At 37.2% G+C, this 23839-nt stretch overlaps 2 protein-coding genes across 5 annotated transcripts in view; one reads left to right on the top strand and one right to left on the bottom strand.

Moving 5' to 3' along the window:
• Window positions 1-23839, bottom strand: part of RGL1 (ral guanine nucleotide dissociation stimulator like 1) — a 234359-nt gene that overhangs the window by 201531 nt on the left and 8989 nt on the right. The gene's annotated exons all lie outside the window — the stretch shown is intronic.
• APOBEC4 (apolipoprotein B mRNA editing enzyme catalytic polypeptide like 4) lies at window positions 17895-23374 on the top strand. The gene is made up of 2 exons (XM_017655673.3): window positions 17895-18403; window positions 22119-23374. The coding sequence occupies exon 2, from the start codon at window positions 22149-22151 to the stop codon at window positions 23247-23249; it is 1101 nt and encodes a 366-aa protein (XP_017511162.2). The 5' UTR covers window positions 17895-18403; window positions 22119-22148; the 3' UTR covers window positions 23250-23374.

The raw sequence follows: 23839 nt of genomic DNA, 5'->3' as shown, positions 1-23839 counted from the left end.
CGTCCAGAATATATAAAGAGCTCACACGCCTCAACAAACAAAAAACAAATAACCCAATTAAAAAATGGGCAGAGGAACTGAACAGACAGTTCTCCAAAAAAGAAATACAGATGGCCAAGAGACACATGAAAAGATGCTCCACATCGCTAATTATCAGAGAAATGCAAATTAAAACTACAATGAGGTATCACCTCACACCAGTAAGGATAGCTGCCATCCAAAAGACAAACAACAACAAATGTTGGCAAGGCTGTGGAGAAAGGGGAACCCTCCAACACTGCTGGTGGGAATGTAAATTAGTTCAACCATTGTGGAAAGCAGTATGGAGGTTCATCAAAATGCTCAAAACAGACCTACCATTTGACCCAGGAATTCCACTCCTAGGAATTTACCCTAAGAACGCAGCAATCAAGTTTGAGAAAGACAGATGCACCCCTATGTTTATCGCAGCACTATTTACAATAGCCAAGAATTGGAAGCAACCTAAATGTCCATCGGTAGATGAATGGATAAAGAAGATGTGGTACATATACACAATGGAATACTACTCAGCCATAAGAAGTGGAAAAATCCAACCATTTGCAGCAACATGGATGGAGCTGGAGAGTGTTATGCACAGTGAAATAAGCCAAGCGGAGAAAGAAAAATACCAAATGATTTCACTCATCTGAGGAGTATAGGAACAAAGGAAAAACTGAAGGAACAAAACAGCAGCAGAATTACAGAACCCAAAAATGGACTAACAGGTACCAAAGGGAAAGGAACTGGGGAGGATGGGTGGGCAGGGAGGGATAAGGTCGGGGGGAAGAAGAAGGGGACTATTAAGATTAGCATGTATGGGGGGGAGGGAGAAAGGGGAGGGTGGGCTGCACAACACAGAAAGGACAAGTAGTGACTCTACAACATTTTGCTAAGCTGATGGACAGTAACCGTAATGTGGTTGTTAGGGGGGACCTGATATAGGGGAGAGCATATTCTTCATGTAAGTATAGATTAAAAATTAAAAAAAAAAAAAAGAAAGAAAGAAAGAAAGAAAAGGGGGATTACTCCTTGATAGGATAAAACTATTGGTAAATCAAAGATCAACGCATGCTTTAAATATCCTTAATGTTGATCACTTAAAGGGTGTCCGATGATCAGCTATGGAGGTATTCTTTTCTGATAATATTCCTTTCTCTTAATAAAAAAAAAAAAAAGCAGTTACTGTGTGCTGACCTCCAATGAGTTCTGCACAGTGGTCTAGAGGGCATGTCAAAGTGTGGGCAAAGGGTCTGTTTGTTTCTATGCAGAAGATCAAGGCCTAGCTTGGATACCCAGAAAATGAACTAAGATACGATATGAGGAGGAGCTTCTGGCATCAGCACTCTCTGGAGGACTCGTGCCGGGGGATGATCATCAAAAAGCCTCCACAGGGATCCGGACGATGCTGCGGTTGTGGCTGCATCCAGCCCACCGTCTCCTGGACTTGCCATTGGAATGAGGAGGGAGATGTCTAGGCTGGCATGTGCATACAGCGAGACAACGAATTTGACCGGATCTGTACTGTTGGAACTCAACCAGGAGTTGGGAGGGGTGCAAGGTGTAGCACTCCAAAATCTTATGACTATAGACTATCTACGGTTAAAAGAACATATGGGATGTGAACAGATCCCAGAAATGGGCTGCTTTAATTTGTCTGATTTCTCTCAGACTGTTCAAGTACAGTTGGACAATATCCATCATATCATAGACAAATTTTCACAAATGCCTAGGGTGCCTAAATGGTTTTCTTGGCTTCACTGGAGATGGATGGTAATTATAGATTTGCTTTGTTTATGTCACCGAATTCCTATTATGTTAATATGTGTGTGCAAATTAGTTAGTAGTTTAAAACCTATACTTGCTTAAGGTACTCTACAAGAAGATACGTCAAAGAAATAATCAATCCTCCCATGTTTCCTTCCATATGCTACATCTGTAGCTTTTCTTCTTTCTTCCTAATTACAACCCTCAAATAGAATTCGTGCCTCATATCGAATTTACCGAGTATCATAATTCCTCCAGGTGGTAAAGATACCTCGAGACAAGTGCTGGGCATAGAAGCCACAGGGCATAAATCTGCAAAGAAGTAAAAAGCTAACCTTTTCAAACAATATGGCTTCTCTCTCACTTACCAACTTTACATTTCCCTGTATGGCCCCGAAAGATGACTGGTTAGCCAGAGACGGGTAAGATTCCTCAAGGGAGGAACAACCTAAGACAGGCACAGTCGCAGGGGGGCTATCAGGTGAGAATTTGGCGATCAACAGAGGTGAGGCTCAGAACCTCACCCCCCCTGCTTTGAGAGAAATCTTCTGCATCCGTGGATGTTTTGCTGCCCTTGTCTAGCCTGGATTAATACTTAGTCCATAGGCACACACCTGATCTGATCATCTACATTTGCCCTCTTACAGCACTAAACTATGTTTTCTACCTTTATCTTGCATCTACCTACCACTTCAGCATTTTATTAAAAATAAAAATAATAATAATAATAAAGGGAGAAATGTGGGATCAACATATAAATCAAGTACAAAAATCAAACGAATATTCATATTTGACCTGATTGTTTATAGGTCATAATGCGTGATCAAAACCGAAAGTTTCTGTGATGAATGCCCTTGTACTGTTCACCATGTAAGAATTTACTCACTATGTAAGAATTCGTTCACCATGTAAGAACTTGTTCGTTATGCTTCAGAAGATTGGAGACTGACGAGAATTAGACTTGAGATGGATTAATGATTGTACATTGAGCATTGACCCCCCTATACTGAATTTTATTGTTGTTAACAACCATTTGATCAATAAATATGAGAGATGCCCTCTCAAAAAAAAAAAAAAAAAGAGATACAAAGTAGCTTCTCAACTCACCACCAACAAAGGAAATGTGAAATACAAAATTCCTTAAAGCTACAATGGAGATGGCCATTCATCAATTCATTCATTTCCTTAATTAATGTGGCAATGCGCCATAAATGGTGCTTGGAGCTAATAACGCAACAATGGGCAGAGGCGATGTGGATCCCTGTCTTTATAGGACCTGCTGTTTAGTAATAGGTAGTTAGCAATACAATATTTTTTAGTGTTGATAACAAGTTAGCAGACAGTAATATCGCTTCAAATCCTTTTTGGAATAAGCCTGCTATAACTCACTGATCATGTTATCATGGCAGAAAAGAAGAGAATCTATGGAAAGTGAGAAAATAATTTAAATGAAGTCACTGGTATTTGGTGCACCAACAATTTCACCCAAAGCAAACTGTGTTTCACTGCCTATGAGCTCACACAACACTGCACGTATTCTTTACTTCATTTTTACAAAGAAAAGCAAACAGACATTGTGGATGCTGTACAAGAAAACAAATTGGACAGTTTTCCTCAAATTATTACTCCTTTTCCCCCAAAGTCCCACCTCTTCTATATCTGCTTTAATAACTTCATCTTTATTGGAAGTAAAATAGTATTTTTAAAAAGGACTAGAAGTCACCAACAAAATGTTAAATTACAAATACAGACTTAATTTTATCACAGTGAAAGAAAGTTTTCCATCTTAGAAGGTGATTTTATCTAGAGCCTCTATTGAAAATTGAGTCCTGAGGGTACCCCATTCTCTCATCATCCTAACATCATCGACTGGGCTCGAGGCCCTGATCCACACCTCACTACCGGCGTGACATGCTCTCCTCACCTCTAAATGGAGATGATACCCGTGTCACGGTGACACAACATGACCAAGGAAGATCGGTATGTAAAATGCTGACAACAGTGCTTTGCACAGAGTGAGGGCTGGATAAAGAGCGACTGTTACAATGTCCAAACTTCAGTGAACAGTTCCATTAATATATTCACAAGAGAGAACTGAAAGCAGATGAGTAAGATTTTAAGAGAGCATCTAGATTTTTAGAGAGCATCAGGATTTTAGGAGAGCCTCTTCTCTAAAGAAGCTGAACTTTCCTGGCCTAGCCAATCTATATTCTAGTATATCGAAAGAACTTGGCAAATGAGCATCACTGAGCCAAAAGAGGGTATCTTTAAGGAAACTTAGCATAGAAGAGAAAAAGCTGGCAAAAAATGAAGAAAGTCCCAATTTTTGAAATGATAGACAAAGCAAGTTTTGCAAACTGCTAGACCACACCCCAGAATAGATTACAGTATGTGGTCACGTAAAGAAAGCTCTGGGGCTACCACTAAAGGTGAGTTCACTTGAACACCATTTTCTTCTTTCACAGCTGACAAAGAAGTCGGAAATATGAAGGATGGCCAGGAGATGTGAGACCATGATACACATGGTTGAATGGAAGGAAGTATTTATCTTAGAGAAGAAAAGACGTTAGTAGTAGAGCATGAGAATGGCTCAGCTATATGGCTGGCCATAGGGAAGAAAAGTCACTCTATTCAGTAGCTGTAACACTTCAACCAATGAAATCCACTTCACATATGTAGTTAATTAGATAATAACTTAACTATGCAATCAAAACAAAGCTTTCATGAAAACCTTACTACTTGTGACGTGATACTTTCTATTCTATTCTACTCTATTTCTTCTTCTCTTTCTTCTCTTTTAATGCTAGTCATATCCAACTCAAATTACTTCACAACTTTGGATTTCAGTCTAAAATTTGAAAAATACCGCTCTATGTGGTCCCAAGGAGAGAAATTAAGGAGCAGTGGATAGACACTACAGCAAAGTATACTTTCACTCAACACAGACAATAATTAAGTAACTGTCAGCGCTATTCGAAGTTGCAATGGACTAGCTGAAGACTGAGAGAGTGTCCCATCACTGCAGGTGACATGGATATCCCATCATAGCCTGTGGACAGAATAGAAGAGATTCAAGTATTAGTTAAATGGCTGAAATAGAGGAGCATTAAGTTTTCTTTCCAATCGCAAGATCTCATTATTACATTTTGTAATAGAAATAATACTTTCCCTTCAACAATGTCCTTTTTCCAAAATATTTAGGTATGTCCCAAGCTACCATGGCATAAGGGAAGAAGGAAGGAAGGAAGGAAGGCAGGCAAGGACGAGAGGAAGGAGGAAAAGAAGAAGATGAGAGAAGGGGGGAAGGAGCAAGAGTAAGGAAAGAAAAATAAAACAGAGAGAAAGGGGAAATAAAGCCTTATAGAATGTGTTTCCTAAGTAAATTAAAGAGCTTTGTCTTCAAAATAAAGTTCAAAATGCTACTTTCCCAATACCAGCAAAAATGTAACTTGGGTTCATCCAGAGTACAAGATCCCCGAGTTCCCGGTATGAAAAAAAGAAGGGAAAAATGGCATCTGAAAATCACTCTGGGCTCTATAATGATCTCTGATGGTTTTCCTTTATATCACTCTGGATGATCAAATCAAAACTGAAGAGCTGAGACTGGTTCAGGACTTGATGTGTAAAATAGCCTTTCAACAGGATTTGGTCCATCTTTTTTGACAGGTATACACATTGCAAGAATCTTCAAAGGCAACTTCTAGAAGAGTCTCCTAACACCTTTTGAAGATACTGCCAAGAAAAGGAATAAAGAAGAGAAATCTAAATAAGGACAAAATGATGGAAAGGAGGACACTAAGTTGAACCCCAAAGGATGCAACTGAAAAAATTAAAGATTCTATCAGACTACTGACCAACCATTCCATGCACATTTCTGTGAGCTCATTATGAGCACATACTGCTCTCTTGCTACCAGATTCTTGTTTAATCTTCAGAGCTATGCTCACAATCAAATGCTAACACCACTGGCTCGGTGCTAGGGGTTGCTCTCTGAGTAAAACTGATGTTTCAGTGGTAATCTCAAGAGGGCTCACTAAAAGAAAAAAGAGACTCCAAGCTGGGGTAAATGATCCATCCAATTCTGCCAACAGTTCACTGGATGCTTTTCCCTGAACTCAATTTCCTTACAAGGTCTCAGAGCAAAAGGGTGCATGAACTAGAACAGCCACAATCCAGACACAGCTGACTGTATTTGGTATACAGGGAGACGGCTACTCATAAAGTAAGCAAATGAAAGTAAACCAGAGTGTATATCCTCAACTGTAAACTCCTGACAAAATGAGTAATTCAGCATTTATCCTCGATTAGTGCTACACATATCATCAACATGTAATAGAAGGTCTTCAGAATCTACATACTCGATAAGCTGTGTTTTTAAAATGAAGTGGAAAATTAGAAGCTTTTCATTAAGACCACCTGGGCATCCTAGAAATCTGAATCCTGAGTTGGACCCAATCCCACATTGCTATAAATCACACTATGATCTCTCAAATCAGGGATAGAGTCTGCTCTGGAAAGATGAGTCCAGGAAATAAACTGAAACCAGACTTCAGTTTGGCAAGTCAGTGAAATCAGAGACTTGGAAAGAGAAGAAAAAGAATAGAGGTTGACATAATTCAGGTAAGCAGGAATTCAAAACATGCTGGGACCTTGGCAATATAGACCAGCTAGAGTAAGATGATGCCAGAACAAGGCTAGGCACAGTCTAGGGAAACATATACAAGCTCCAGAGGTATGTCTGCCAGGTGGACAGCTGCAAACTCAATGTGCCATGTCCAAAGACACAGCAAGTTTGTGCTTGATTCAGGTAGACACTGGGAATAGGAGGATGAATTCAAGGGCAGGGAATGGCCATGCATGCAGAGACTCACAGTCATTGCAAGACTTCTATTTCCAGCAATATTGTGATCTAAATACACATAAAAAACTAGAATCAGTGGATAAAATACAACAAAAATTCTAAATGATTGCTGAGTCACAGGGAAGTTAGGGAAATTCCAGAACCGAAGTCAGAGAAGTACATAGACATAGCTGTGTTTCACTGATGCTGATTGGCCAGAGAGTATTTGTTGATACCGGTAAGCAAGAAGGTTAGGTTTTTACAGCAGTATGGAAGTAGATGTTGAAGCCTTGCATCTGCTCAATGTGCAGAAGTGGAACAAAGTCCCTCTCTGCCCCCATAAGCCATGAAAGGGTTACTGTCTCAGTAAAAAGAAATAACAAGGAACCTGTCTATCTCAGTATAGATTCTTCGTTGGGGGTGGGGGGGGGAGGGGGAGGGGGATGGGGGAGGGAGCCCTCCCCAGACCCAAGGATCAAATATGTACCACCTAAATGAAGAAGGAACACTTTCAAACTCATTTTACAATCCCAGCATTACCCTGACACTGAAGTCAGACAAAAACACTTCAAGAAAAGATAATTATAGGCCAATATCCCTGATGAAAACAGATTTGAAAATTCTCAACAAAATGCTACCAAATTTAATTTAAGAGAACATTAAAATGGTCATACACCATGATTGGGATTTATCCCTGGGGTGCTAGGTGCTTCAATATACACAGATCAATAAATCTGATACATTCTATTAACAGAATAAAGGATAATTTCAATAGATGCAGAAAGAACATTTGACAAAATTCAATACCTTTTCATGATAAAACTCTCAACGAATTAGGTACAGAAGGAATGCATCTCAGCATAATAAAGACTGTATATAATTAGTCCACAGCTAACATCATACTTATTGGTGAAAGTTAAAAAGCCTTTCCTTTGAGATCAGAAACAAGACAAGCATGCCCACTCTCACGACTTCTATTCAACACAATGTAGGAAGTCCTAGCCAGAGCAATTAGGTAAGAAAAAGAAAAAAAAGCATCCAAAGAGGAAATGAAGAAGTAAAATTGTTTCTGTTTGCAGACAACATAATCTTACATACAGAAAACCCTAAATAAAGACTCCACAAAAAAAAACTGTTATAATAAATGAGTTCAGTAAATTGCAGAACAAAATCAACAAACAAAAAATCATTTGCCTTTCTATACACTAACAATAAGCTATCTGAAAGAAATTAAGAAAGTAATCCCCTCTATAATTGCATCAAAAACAATAAAATACTTAGGAATAAAGTTTAACCAAGGAGATGAAAGACCTGTACACTGAAAACTATAAAATGTTGAAAGAAATTAAAGAAAACACAAATAATGGAAAAATATCCCATGCCTTTAGATTGGAAGAATTAATATTGTTAAATGTCTACATTGCCCAAAGTAATCTACAACTATCACCATATCAAAATTCCAATGAAAAATTTCATTTTTCACAGAAATAGAAAAAACTATCCTAAGATTTGTATGGAACCACAAAAGACCAGAATAGCCAAAGCAATCTTGTAAAAGAATAAAACTGGAGGCATTACACTTCCTGATTTCAAACTATATTACAAAGCTATAGTAATCAAAAGAGTGTGGTATTGCACATAGACCAATGGAACAGAATAGAAAGCCCAAAAACAAACCTATGCATAAAGAGTCAACTAATCTTTCTTTGACAAGGGTGCCAAGAACACACAATGGGGAAGGATAATCTCTTCAACAAATGGTGTTAGGAAAACAGCATATACACGTGCAAAAAAATGAAACTAGACCCCCTATCTTATACCATCCATAAAAGTTAACTCAAAATGAATTAAAGACATAAATGTAAAACCTGAACAATAAAACTCTCAGAAGAAAACATAGAGAAGAAGCTCCTTGACACTGGTCTTAGCAATCATTTTTTGAAAAAGCAGAGGCAACAAAAGCAGAAATAGTGGGACTACATCAAACTAAAATGCTTCTGCACAGCAAAAGTAACAATCAATAAATTTAAAAAGCAACCTACAGAATAAGAGAAAATATTTGCAAACCGTATATCTGATAAGGGGTTAATACCCAAAATATATAAGGAACTCATACAACTCAATAGCAAAAAAGCAATTTTTAAAATGGGCAAAGGATCTGAATAGTCATTTTTCCAAGGAAGACAAATAAACGGCCAATAAATGCATGAAAAGGTGTTCAAAATCAGCAGGGAAGGAGCAAATCACAATAACAATGAGAAATGACACCTGTTAAAACAGATATTAACAAACACCTGTCAAAACAGCTATTAACAAAAAAATAAAAGATAGCAAATGCTGGCAAGGATGTAGAGAAAAGGGAAACCATATACACTGTTGGTGGAAATGTTCACTGGCATAGCCATTATGGAAAACAGTACAGCAGTTCCTGAAAAAAATTATAAAATAAAACTATCATGTGATCCAGCAATCCCACTCATGGCTATGAATCCAGAGGAAATGAAATCAGAGGTATCTGTGTGTCCAAGTTCATTGCAGTATTATTCACAACAGCCAGGATATGGAAACAACCTAAATATCCATTAACAGATGAATGGATATAAAATGAAATGTGGTGTGTATATACATAATGGAATATGGTGCAGGCATAAAAAAGAAGGAAATCCTGCCATTCGTGACAACATGGATGGACCTTAAGGTCATTATGCTAAGTGAAATAAGCCAGACAGAGAGACAAATACTGTCTGGTATTACTTATATGTTGAAACTGAAAAGAAAAGGAAAGGAAAGGAAAAGGCTGGTTTCATAGAAACCAAGAGGTGGGGGAAGGGGAGATGTAAGTCAATGAGTATAAACTTTCAGTTATAAGATGAGTAGTTCTGAGGATTTAATGTACAGCTTGGTGGCTACAATTAATAATATGGTATGGAACACTTGTTATATACTTGAAAGTTGATGAGAGTAGACATTAAGCATTCTCACTACAAAAAGAAAGAGTTAACTATATGAGGTGATGGATGTGTTAATTACCTTAATCCTGCTAATCATTCCACAATATATATGTATATAAAATCATCATGTTTTATACTTTAAATATATACAATTGTTTGCCAATTATTCCTCAATAAAGTTGGAAAAACAAACAAAAGAATCAATGACTTTGTTGATATTCTCTATTAAAAATGTCTTTCTACTGTTAAAAAAATTGTATTAACTATGTAGTTCAATACCCAGAGCTGAGAAATTGATATTAAAGTGATCCAGGTCTGGAAATACATTCATGGTACCTGTAAAAATCAAAGGTAAATTCTCTCTAGAGCAGTGGTTCTCAAAGTTGACTGTGGAACTTTAAAAACACTAATGCCTCAGTCTCACACCTAGAATATCTGAGTTAACTGGTCTAGAGTTCAACCTGCCATCCTGATTTTTAAAGGCTTACTAGGTGATTCTAATAGTACAGCAAAGATTGAGAGCCACTGCTTTAGAGAGACATGCCTTCGGCACAAGCCACACAGAATCTTCACCAAGCATGACTTAAAAAACAAAATTTTACAACACCCAAAGGAACAATCCACCATAAGCCAGAGTAAAAAGAAGTTGGAGTTAAAGGCCCAAGAACTTTAGATAACAGAATTATTTGTTACAGACTATATTAGAATATTTTAAATGATTAGATTTTTTTAAATGGAAGAAAATACAGGCACGGATAAAACTTCTAGAAATGATAACCATATTCACTGATTTTAAAAATTCAATAAATGGGTTAAACAGCAGATTAATTTAGCTTTAGTGAAAAGTGGAAACTAGGTGATTTATCTGGAAGAAATACCCAGAATGCAGTTCTGGAAGATGAATAATAGGAATTACTGTAGAGGAATCAAAAAGTCATGTAGGATAAATGAGAATATTCAACATACGCCTATTCAATGTTCCAAAGAAAAGAAAAAAGAATGAAGGACTGGAATATTTCAAGAGATAATGGCTGGTGTTTTCCAAAATCAGTGAAAAATAAGAATCACCAAATTTGGGTTTCAAGTAGGATAAATAAAACTAAATCCATACCTAAACACATCACATTGAAACTCTAGGACATGAAAGGCAAAGAAAGTGTCTTAAAAGTCATCAGACAGAAAATAAACTATCTGTAAAGAAAAAACAATTAGAGTGACACTCTTCCCAACAGCAAGCACTTGGAGGATTTTCAGAGCTCACTATGTCCTTAACTGAGTCTACAGCTCTAATATTTTCTCTCAGCTTTCACATACTCTGCCATAATTGAGCAATGAGCTTGAACTGAGCTCAGCTCAGCACTATCAGTGACTTCATTTGGAAGACATTGGAGCCAGAGGGGCTGAAAGCTGTGATAAGCTACATATCAAATTTCTTAGTAAGCATGGTGCCCTTGTAAAGTTATTAGGAATTAGCTACCCAAACGAAGAAACAGAAGTACTACAGAATCCCATACACTTTCATTTACTTCCTGTCAAATGACAAGCTTAAAATAAACCTGTCTTTCTAAATTAATAGATTAATACTTCTTTTCACTGATAAAGGCAAGTGTTGACAAGGATGTGGAGTAACTGGAATGCTCACACTTTGCTAGTGGGAATATAAAATAAGTACACCACTTCGGAAAAAAGTTTTGCAGTTCTTAGAAATTTGAGATGGCTTTACCATAAAGCCTAGCAGTTCCACTCTTAAGTATCTGTCCAAGAGGAATAGAAACATATGCCCACACAAAGACTTGGACATCAATGTTCAGAGCAGCTTTTTTCATAATAGCCAAAAACTAAAAACAAAACAAATGTCCATAAACAGATAGATAAATTAAAATATGTCTATATAATGGAATATTATTCTATATTAAAAAGGAAAACCACTATTATACAGAATCACATAGATGAATCTCAAAAGCAATATGCTGAGCAATAAGCCAAAGGTACCACAGTTCATACCTTATGATTCCATTTATATGAAACTTTGTGGGGAAAAAATCTAATTCATAATAACAGCAAATAGATATTTTGTTCTCCCTAGAACTATGGGAAAGGTTGATTGACAGGGTAGGAAGGGACACAGGGAAAATTTTGGGATAATGGAAGTGTTCTATGTTTTTATTGTAATGGTGATAAGATGAGTATATACATTTGTCAAAACTCATAAAATTGCACACTTAAAATGTGTGCATTTTATATGTAAACTATACCTCAGTAAAGTTGATTTTTTTAAATGTCTTTCCTCTTGCCAGCAACATTTTCAGCTGTTTTCCCATACATACTTATCATCTTATCATGACACACTTTTTCCTACATTTTCTTTTCTTCTTGACTTTATCACTTTTGAAATATGATTTTTCACATTTATCTTAAGCCTACATGGTAAATTTGAAATTATTTTCTTTTGCTTGAAAAAAATGTTATGGAAGGATAATGGTATAAAGAAAAGAGTGCTCTGGGTTCAAATCCCAACTCTACCAATTCCCAAAAATATTATCTAAGCATTAGTTAAACACTCTGGGCCTCAGTTTCCTCATCTCTAAAATGGAAATTGTAATAATAGGCAACCTGTAGGGATGTACGGCCTGTAAGACTTTTGGCACAGAGTAGGCACTCAGTAAATGTTCAACAAATGATAATTTCATTAAAATTCTTCATCATTTATATTAAAATTAAGTGAACTTAGTCAAGTAGAATCACTTCCTAATAGTGACTTCTGTGGGATGGAAACAGTGCCTGAAAGCAGTGTCGCTCAAACCTGAGCCTGTGAAACGGGGCCTGCCCATAAATTTACCAGCATGAACAAATATAGAAATTGAGAGTATTTAGAAACTTTAATAGACATTTGATATGAATCCGTATGATCTATATCAGAAAAGTGACTTCGAGTTTAAATCTTGCATAAGAGAAGGTTCTAGAGTATAGCTCAGATTAAGGAGTTTGAGCCAGAATACAAAGCAACACACTGCTTTCTTCATCAAGAAAATCTTACTATGAAAAAAAAGTCAGCTGAACTAAATAACATGCTTAGTGACATAATAAAAACTATGAATTACATAAAGGTTGATGCATTACATTTGGGATTATTCTCTGTAATAATATGGAGGCTGATCATAAACAACTGTTAGTATAGGATAGGTTCAATGGTGATCTAGGAAAGAAGTTCCCTAGAAAATGTTTGAGCTGTTGAATAAACTCATAGAGTTACTGTTGGACAAGAAAACAGTTTGGTCCCAACTTTTTAAAGATATATATCAAACAGCCAGACTTGCCTATTTATCTGAAATCTTCCATATGGTAATAATCTTAATATTTCTAAACAAAGAAGAAATGTGCATATTTTTCAGCAGCAAATGACTGAAAAGTCAAAATAAATATTAGAAGTGTGGAAGAACAGAGTTTCCACAGATTGTTATGTCATATTTCATAATTTAACAACTATTCTCAATGCAACAAGTAATTTTGATATTGCAGATCTGCAAAAAGTGATTACCAAATACCTGACAGAATGTTTAAATTTCATTCTCCATCAAGAGAAGACCAAAAATCATGGAACCATAAACCATTCCTTTCATTAATAGGTAATTTAAATTTAATATATTTTATTTTTATATTTATATTTTATTATTTTAATATTTATATTATTGTAATATATATAATTTAATATTTATATTATAATAATATAATATATTTATATTTAATTATATAATATAAAATATAATATATTAATATATTTATAGGATAAATATTGGAACTAGCCACTGAAGAAACCCTGATGAATTTTGAAAATAAAATATCACTTGCTCCATTTTAAAAAAATATTAAAAAATAATATCTTGAGCTTGTGAAATTGCTTTAAAATCTTTTCCTCTATTCTTATTAACATACTGTTAAAACTGGCTTTTCTTATTATGATGCTATTAAAACAAACATAGAAACAGTTTGGATATACATTATAACCTACAAACAGTATTATCATCAATTCTATGTAGAACAGATGAACTGTCAAGCAAGAAGTCAGTTGTTCACAATAAAAATATTTTAAATGGATGTTGAAAAACGTGTATGTATGACATTGAACATAGTTTTCCTGTATCTTCATAAATTGTTTGTTTAATATAATTGCAGAATATAATAATAATAATGAGTCTCTGTATTAATCATCTATCAGTAAATCACTTTCAATAAATGACATGTATTGTTTTGGTATTTTCACTTTTTTTGTTGTTTGTTCTGTTTATATTTACATAAAGACAGACATATAGACCAATGGGATGGACAAGAAGGCCAAGAAAAAAACCCACACATATATGATCAAATGACCTTTGACAAGGGTGCCAACTATACAATGGGGAAAGGATAATCTCTTCACCCAGGAGTGTTAGGAAAACTAGACACCCACATGTAAAAGAATGAAATTGGACTCCTATCTTAGACCATACCCACACAAAAATCTCAAAATGGAATAAAGACTTAAACATAAGACTTGAACTATAAAAGTCATAGAAGAAAATATAAGGAAAAACTCATAACATTGGTCTTGGCAATAATTTCTGGGATATGACATCAAAACACAAGCAACAAAAGCAAAAATAGACAATCGTTCTGTTTATATTTATTAAAACGTAATTTAAACTATGTATCTGTTTATGTCTATTGAACTAATCATTTTTAAAATGGGCTTGTCTATGTCTTTTTGTTCATTTTCTATAAAATAATTTTCATTTACTTTTATAAAATTACTAGTGTATTATGGTTTAGAAACTAAATTGGTCCTTCCCCATGGATAGTTTAAAACCTTTCTTGAGCATCTATACAGACTCTGGGAGCAAAGATAGTGCCTTCATCCTGAACTTTCCCTCAGCTTAAGTTTGAGGAGCTACCTTTGATTCCAAATATTTGTTAGCATTTCATTTCCTTAATATAATGGGAAAAACCAAAGCGAATTCTGGAAGTCTGGTTTTAGCAAACTACGGGTGTTCCAACGGAAAGTTACCCACTATTAAGGCTGTGCTGCCACCTTGTGGCTATTCTGCTTATGACCCCAAGCTGGGAAATCCATCCTCGGCTTTTTTTTTTTTTTTGTCTCCCTCTAGGCTTAACCCTAACACTTATCCTATCTTTCCTAACTTGCTGTAAAGCTCCATGAAATCTACTGAATTCTCTGCTCTTCTTTATTTTTTTTTATTCATTCTTTTTTTTTCTTCAGTTTCTGTTTTTTTAGGTAATTTGCAACTACTACATGAATGTGAGCTTTATTATTCAGTGTCAGCCAAACTGCTGCAAAAACAGGGAATTATGTAATTCATTGGGCACAATACCATTCAAATAAAAATAAAAACTTTTAGCAGTAAAACGTAAATTATTTTACTTCTTGCCACCCAAAGAAAATGTCACCTACTATGCAGCAATTAGCAACACACAAGCCATCTTGGATATATCCTAAATTAGGATGGCAGAACAGAGATTAGAAGAAATTTTGGAGTGTTAAATTGAGCAAAGGTCTTTTAAAAATATATATCAGTGTAGGAGAGTTTGGCCTTTGTAAAGCTTTTTCGTTATAGTTGCATGGTATTTTTTTAGGTAATATACATTATAACTCATCTTAATGAAGATGAAACATGGAAAGTTAATCAAGGAAGACAGAAGAAAATGTCTGCTTAGGAAGTGAGATGTTTCTTCAAAGCACCTTCCTTCCTGAAATGTCACCTTAGCAGTAAGAATAGTGAGCAGAGACCCAATGTCAAAGACTTTCACTTCCTTGAGGCTAAATTCAGTTTTAAAAGTCACTCATGCCACCTAAATGGAGCTTCGCAAAGTTACCCATCCTTTGGAGTTTTCCTACACCTAACAGATGTAAAAAATGGTGGCTTTACAATGGTTGCCCATGCAAAAGATTGAAATTGGACCCCACTTTCACACCATATACAAAAGTTAGCTCAAAACAGATTAAAGACATAAATGTAAAAGCTGAAACTGCAAGACTGCTAGAAGGGAACAGAGGGTGAAAGCTTCCTGACATTAGTCTTGTTGATGACTTTTTGGATGTGACACCAAAAGTGCAGGCATCAAAAGCAAAAACAGACAAGGGGGGTTAAATCCAACTAAAAAGCTTCTGCCCAGCAAAAGAAATTTAATCAACAAAGTGAAAAGGCAACCTACAAAAGGGCAGAAAAGATTTGCAAACATCATTTCTCGTAAGGGGTTAATATCCAAAACATGTAAGGAACTCATACAACTCAATGGCAAGAAACAAAAACCCCAAATAATCTGATTTTTTAAAAGGCAAAAGACCTGAGTAAAGAGGTCTCAAAAGAAGATAAACAAATGGCCAACAGGCATATGAAAAGATGCTCAAACACCACTAATCATCAGGGAAATCCAAGTCAAAACCACAATGAGATCTCACCTCACACTCATAGGATGGCTATTATCAAAAAGCCAAAAGATAAGAAGTGCTGGAGATGATGTGGAAAAGGGAATGCTTGTGTACTGTTGGTGGGAATGTAAATTGGTGCAATCATTGTGGAAAACAGTATAGCAGTTCCTCAAAAAATTAAAAATAGAACTACCATATTATCCAGCAATCCCAAAAGATTTGGAATCTCAGAGAGATATGTACACTCAGTATTCACTACAGCACTATTCACGAGAGTTGAGATATGGAAACAACCTAAATATCCAGTAACAGATGAATGGATAAAGAAGATGTGATATGTACACACTATGGAATATTATTCATCCTTGAAAAAGGAAATCTTGCCATTTGTAACAACATGGATGAACCTGTAGGACATTTTGCTATGTTAAACCAGACACAAAAAGACAAATACTGCATGATCTCATTTATATGTGGAACCTAAAATAGTCACTCATGGACTAGAATGGTGATTGTCAGCAGCTGGAAGAGAGGACAATGGAGTGATGTTGGTCGAAGGGTACAGTTTCAGGTATGCAAGATGAGTAAGTTATGAAGATCTAATGTACAGCATGGTGATTACAGCTAACAATACTATATTGCACACTTGAAATTTGCTAAGATGGTAGATCTTAAGTGTACTCACACCCCTCCAGAACAACCTAACTATATGAGGTGATTGATACACTAATAAGCTTGATTGCTATTATCATTTCACAATGTATATCAAAAGATCAAATTGTACATCCTAAACATATACATTTTTTTTATTGTCAATTATACCTCAATAAAGTTTTAAAAAATAGTGACTACTGGGGATTGCCTATCCATCAAATCACCCTAAAATGCAATTGGTAAATATACTAGCGAATAGAGGCTCATGTTTAAGGTAATATTTTTAAATGGAGTATCATTTACTAAGTTTCAATAAAAGGTAAACTTTGGGGATCAACTTTTGGTTTCATACTTCCAAGTTCACTGATTTAGGACATGCTCTGAAAATGGGTCAAGAAGTGGGAACAGCAAAGGCATGATCAGGGGCAGATGGTGGGGAAGGAATGGGATGCAACAGAGGGCGCATGCACCGAAGACAGGATGAAGGAAAATGTAACTGAAAGTAACTAGCTGAGGAGTTAACGAGTGCATGTGGGACCCTTCAAAGGCACAGAGATCAACATGAAATATCTAAGCTGGAAGGAGCTCCCCGGGGGAGAAAGAACTGCTGCTGTTGTGGATACTGGAGGTTTGACTACAGGAAACTAATTAAGAGTGGGGACACGGCTGCAGGATGCCTCCAGCTGTTTCCATTTTCCCTGATGGGTTAACTTGTGGAGTAGGAGATAAGAACTTTATGGAGGTGACTGATGGGAATGCACAATAGTGATCACCACCACTCCTTCAAATAGCCTGAGGAAGAGGACAGAGGGGAAAACAAAAGTGAACACAACAATGCATGACTGTCCACATGGCTAGAGTCCTAGGAGATGGTGTGGAGCTGCAGGCAGCAGGGGAAAAGAATGTAGAAGGACCAGTGGCTCTTCCATCAGCCACAGAGAAAGGGCCGCCACTGGTCAAGGGTCAAAGCTTGTCTTAAACTGGAGGGAACCACATACACAGCAATAGCAAAAGCCTCCCAGGGAATTTGGAAGAGGAAAATTGCCAGCACATAATAATCCAGGTTTGAACAAAATAAAGAGCTCCCCCTGCAGGGCCTGTGGACCTATTAGTGAAAAGTGTCTCTCAAGGCAAGTCTCTGCTCCCACTCACAGGTACCTCCTCCTGGCAGAAGGGCAAACCTCCCAAGGAGAGGCCTTGGCGCCTCCACAGGCAACAGGACCAACAAATGTTGTCCACACACCAAGCCTGGCCCCTATTCTAGATCAGGAAAGGGGCGCTGAGGAACCTGACCTCAGAGCTTAATTCTTACAGCCAGAGGGAGAAAAAACCCCAGCACAGTCACTGAAACAGTCAGATGTTATACTTTTATCTAGACTGGAGTAGCATTCATGTATATTTTCATCTTCGGAACAGGTGGTTTGAAATGCAAATAAAGCAATACATGTCAGAGCCGTATCCTAGCAGTGGCTACTTTGCAAACGTTGCCATGGCACCAATTCAACAGTGTTCTGAGAGGCAGCCACACCTCAGCAAGTTCTTTCTAACTTGGGACAGCCAAGTTCAAAGGAACTAAGAGCCACAAACTGTAAAAGACTCCTGAGCCGATATAGAAGGTGAATCTTTACAGCCCAACTGCCGTGTCAAGCTGCTTGAAATAGGGCACGGGACTTAGAGGGAGGAAAAAAGAGAAATGGACCATCTCCTAGAACACCTGGAATGTGACACAAGCCTGGAGACAAAATGAAGGTAATTAAAACTGCTAACGTTTGGTTTTAGCTGTTAACAGATCGTGCACAGATGGAGAAGGGCAAACTCCCTTTCTCCAGTTCCTCTAGTGCAAACTGTGCTTTACCAGGACTCACTAAAACCTAGCTGGGTGAAAAGAGAGCAGATTGTCCTGTTTGGTTCATTTACATTAAACTAAAGAAGTCTGTCCTCTGATGGCTGCAGTCCAGGGGCCACTCACAAACGGATGCAAGCAGCTGGGTTCTGCAGATCTCTACTTCTTCCTGCCGCTAGCTCTGCTCTACTGAAGGCAACACACATTTCCCAACAACAGAAAAAGCAGAAGGAAAAGGACTTGGTGGTAGGGACACAGGATGCTGGGGAAAAAGTCTTTGCCAACCTGGCCTGTGAGCCAGTCAAGTTCCCTCAAGTAGACCCTGGGCTAAATGGGGCATGTCCCCACCTGGTTGGGGGAGGATGAAAGAAAAGATCCCAAAAGCTAACAATAAAAAATGGCCTGTGATCAATAGTAACCTGATTATATAAACCACCAATTCTTTTAAGAGTTCACAGGGGCAGGAGTTATTTCTTGCTTCCCTTTCAGATGAGGGTGATCATAAAGAACAATCCCAGAAAAACCCTCTAAAACAGTGAAGACTTAGCCAATAGGAAATCAGTCAGTTGACACTGAAAAGCCATCAGCAAGAATGACACTTCAGAGCTCCCCCCATCACATGGGAAGGCCACTAGGCCTCGAGATGTCCTTAGAGATGGTAATAATGCACCAGCCAAGGCCACAATAGCCATAGGACAGGAGGACAAAGGGAAGAACGCTTAGAAAAGCAACCCAGAGCGCCATACTGCCTTCCCCGTGAAAGGCACAGACTCCTACTCCCCAAAGGAGGGATTCTGAGACTATTGCATATAGTTAATCCCCCACCCCCAAATAAAGACAGGAAAGAGCCTCTTGGTGCTGCCTCTATAACATTTTAGCCAAATCAATCTGTAAATTTTCTATGCATGAACTGGAACTTGTAATTTGAGTAGTAACCTGGACACTAGATACACCACCCAAGGGCAGACCACACCCAGGGCACAATATTCAAAAGGGAGTAAGACTTCTGGCTTGATTTCAGCAGGCTTTAATATTCAGGGGGATCCAGTGTGATTAGTAAGCCTGACAGAGGAGGAGATACAGGGAGAAAAGAGTGCTCAGTGTCAAACAGGGGCTGATATCAGGTTCCAGTTGATGAGTCTATTGCCAAGGGTTAAGCAGGGAAAGAGTCCAGGGCCCCAAGGAAAAGCTAGGCAAGGTCTAGGAAGCCTCAGGGCAGGAATTCAGTTGCATCAGGAAAATATAGCCCTAAGAAGGAAACTGAGGCAAACACCCAGCCCTGTGCAGTCAGCTGATGTGACAAAGGGAAGGAGAAATCTGGAATTCAACAAGTATGTGATGTCCAGACTTACTGCGGAGATATTAGCGTTAGGATAATGGTGACAGGAGTAAAGTCACATTCCATCTACAGCTGGATTGAAGCTCCTAAGATATTTTTTGCTCAGGTCAGAATTAACAAAGGGACTCTGTAGATTTCAGCCTAGAGATCAGGCTATATCAAATACAACAATGACTGAGATGATCCGGGCTGAGAAAGACAGAAGTTGATCAAAGTGCTTCCATATGAGAGGCTGTAATAAACACTTCTGAAATTATAAATTAGATTTAGAGAAGTGAAAAACATTTTATTGGAATGGTCAGTTTATGTCTTTCTAAATTTTGTGTTTTATCAGTTTTGCTACCTAGACAAAGAGTCAACTGTAAAGAATGAAACCATACATACTAGAAGAAAATGCAGAAAATAATCAACTCCTCTTTGAAGGGGAAGTCCTTTCTAGATACAATCTTAAAAAAACAAGTCATAAGGGTAAAGATTAGCCACATAAAAATGTAAAGTGTGGTGCAATTAAAAATCACCGTAATTAAAAGACTGCAAATCAGGTAAAATATTTGCAACCAATATGACAGCTAGAATTCTTGATACATAAAAAGTTCTTGCAAATCAATAAAGAAAATCCTAAAAAATGGTAAGGGATCACATTTGTTTCACAGAAGAATAAGTATTACAGACCAATAACATAGGAGAAAGTGTTCAATCTTACTCAGAATTAAAAAGGTACAAATTATAATCATGAAAAGATACTGATGCTCACTTCTCAAACTGGCAAAGGGGGTGATAAATAACACCAGGAGAGAATGTGATATAATTGGCACACATTGCTAGGAAGCAATCTGACAAAGCTTGATCTAATAATAATCTGACTTCTGGCAGTCAACATTAAAGAAAATAATCAGAGATATGAACAATTAATTTACAGAAATGTTCATCAGTATTATTTATCATAGAAAGAGGCAAGAACCCAAATGTCAGTTATATGATGAAGTTCTAATTAGCCATGAATATTGTGTTTTTTGAAGAATCTTTCACAACATGGGAAAATGCTCATGACGCAATATTAAGTGAAAAAACAAAGTATAAAACACAATTTTATGTTATCCATACATATATAGCAGAAAGATTGGAGAGCATAACATCGATGGAAAAGTAAACTGATACAAACCGGTTTGAGTATTTATTTTTTCATTTACATAAAAATATTGTTTATTCTATAAGAAATATGTAATATTTGTATAATAAGATATTTTTAAATGCTTTAAAAACTGTATTATAATGCTTAAATTGCTGCTTGGGAACAATAATAACTGATGGAATATTTTTTAAAGGAAAAATCATTAAAGTTCTCAACTTTTGGGGTTTAATATGAGAGGAACTATTTATTAGAAATACTTGCTTTCCAGAATGGCAAAGTTTTCACAATGCTATAACAAGAGGTACCCACTGGAAATAAAACTCTCAAATGTCAATGAATGAGTACCCACAACCCAAAGAATACTTACGTGACACTTCTACGATTAAGCAAAAGAGACCCCATGATCCTATTCCCCAAAGAATAGCCACCTCCAACCTACAGGCAGCAATTTGAAGAAAGAGCTGATTTTACATGCAAGCACACTCCAAACCTCCGCACCATACATACAAATACTACATATGCAGAAAAAGACACAAGAAGAACATTAGGGAGAAAATGCAAAACCCCTGCTTATTCTCTGTCCTTTCATAAGCAAGAACCATCTACATAACCCTGGATTTGTACATTCACCAGTAAGAGCTAATACTTATTGAGTCCTTAATATGTGTCAGGCACATGACAAAGCATCTTATACTTATTTCATCATTCAGCCCTCAAGGTAATCTCATGAGGTAGGTACTGCTCTTCTCCTCACTGTACACACAAGGAAGCCCAGATGTTAGATGACTTGCCAAAAGTCACAAAGCCAGTAAGTGGCAGAGCCCAGATCTGAAACAAGGCAATGTTGACTGAAACAGTGCAAGTTTCTAGAACTTGCACTGATAACCCATTTGCTTTACTGCCGCAGAATCTATGAAACAGGTAAAGGTGTATTATGCCTTTCTCTTTAGTCTCCTCCCCACTACCCGGGAGTATCAATAAAGAAAGACTTCTAATCTATGGATACTTATCCCTATCTTTTAGAATCAAAGATGCTACTATAGTTATTGTTCTACCTCCTTTAAAGAAAAGTATGGCTCTAAAAGTAATGCACTAACTTCAGTTTTTATATATAAAACTAACTGGTTATATATATAATTTCTTTGTTTAGGGTTGTAGCTAGAAGACAACAAAACTAGCAATGGAGCCCTTATATGAAGAATACCTAGCAAATCATGGAACAATAGTAAAGCCTTATTACTGGCTAAGCTTCTCTCTAGATTGCTCCTACTGTCCTTACCACATTCGCACAGGTGAAGAAGCAAGAGTTTCCTACACAGAATTTTATCCGATTTTTGGATTCCCTTATGGGCCAATGTATCCTCAAACAAAACACCTCACATTTTATGAACTAAAAACTTCTTCTGGAAGTCTGGTGCAAAAGGGCCATGCTACCAGTTGCACAGGGAATAATGCTCATCCAGAGTCAATGCTATTCGAGATGAATGGTTATCTTGACTCGGCCGTGCACAATAATGACCGCATCAGGCATATCATTCTGTATTCCAGCAGCTCCCCTTGTAATGAAGCTAACCACGGCTGCATCAGCAAAATGTACAATTTCCTGACAATGTATCCAGATGTCACCCTTAGTATTTACTTTTCTCAGCTCTATCATACTGAGACGGAATTTCCTGCCTCGGCATGGAACCGCGAAGCTCTCCGGAGCCTGGCCAGTTTATGGCCACAGGTCACTTTGAGCCCAATAAGCGGTGAGATTTGGCATTCTCTCCTCCACAACTTTGTGAATGATGTCTTGGGTTCAACTGGTTTCCATCCCATTTTAACTGGGAGAGCACTGGCTGACAGGCACAATGCATATGAAATCAGTGCCATAACAGGAGTGAAACCTTATTTCACTGATGTTCTTCCCCAGACAAAAGAGAATCACAGCATGAAGGTTAAGGGAATTTTACAGAGCTACCCTTTAAACAATGCCTTTCCCGGACAATCTTTTCAAGTGACAAATGGACAACCGCAACTCAATCTGACCCCAGACCTCAGAGTTCCTGTCATTTCTGTGCTGGTGCCTTTCACAGACTTACCACCAATCCATGTGGATCAAACCCCACATAAACCCAGGAACATCGTAAGACATTTAAATATGCCTCAAGTATCATTCCAGGAAACCAAGGACCTTGGGAGGCCTTCCATTCAGATGCCAGTGGAGAGACAGGAGATCACAGAACAATTTGCAAATAGCAAAGAGGTGGCTGAGAAGAAGAAGAAAGGGAAAAAATAAAATCTACATTACTGCAACACAAGATCAAATAACTACCAGAGGACCTATTACTCAACAAAAATCTGGGGACTTTCTTTCTTAGATGTGACCCAAGATGGAAATAAATTGATATATGAAATGCAAAATCTGAATTATTTACCATCTCATCATAAAAATACACTATTTTTAACATCATCCAAAGTGTTTCTATAAGCAACTTAATCTCTCTCCTTTATTTTAAAAGTGACAGTATCAAAATGGAGCCATTAGAACCTTGCTAATATTTTGGTGTGGAAAAGGAAATGTCATTATTGAAGTCTACCCACATCATCTTTCCACTAAAAAGCCCATGGACTAAATAGCTTCCTAAATTGGTTTCAGTATGAAAATGCACTGTAAAATTGGAAAACAGTCTGAAGTTACTGACATTGAGTCCTGTTTGTTTGCAAAAGCAAACCAGTGATTTTCCATTAATTGTAAACCGTGGACAGATTTTAGGCACGGCATTTTTTTCCTACAGTGATTCAAAATAGTTTTGTGTGAGCGAAAAGCCCCTTTGCTAATTGATTAGACATAGCTACAGAAATTGATTTTTGAAACCTAGCCAACTG

The sequence above is a fragment of the Manis javanica genome, chromosome 11 (genome assembly GCF_040802235.1).
Source record: "Manis javanica isolate MJ-LG chromosome 11, MJ_LKY, whole genome shotgun sequence".
Classification (NCBI taxonomy): Eukaryota; Metazoa; Chordata; class Mammalia; order Pholidota; family Manidae; genus Manis; species Manis javanica.
Note: the sequence above shows the minus strand (reverse complement) of the source record. Positions and strands in the feature narration are given on the sequence as shown.

What these genes read in the sequence shown, in the direction of transcription:
- APOBEC4 (XM_017655673.3), top strand. Translation starts at nt 22,149, where the DNA reads ATGGAGCCCTTATATGAAGAATACCTAGCAAATCATGGAACAATAGTA.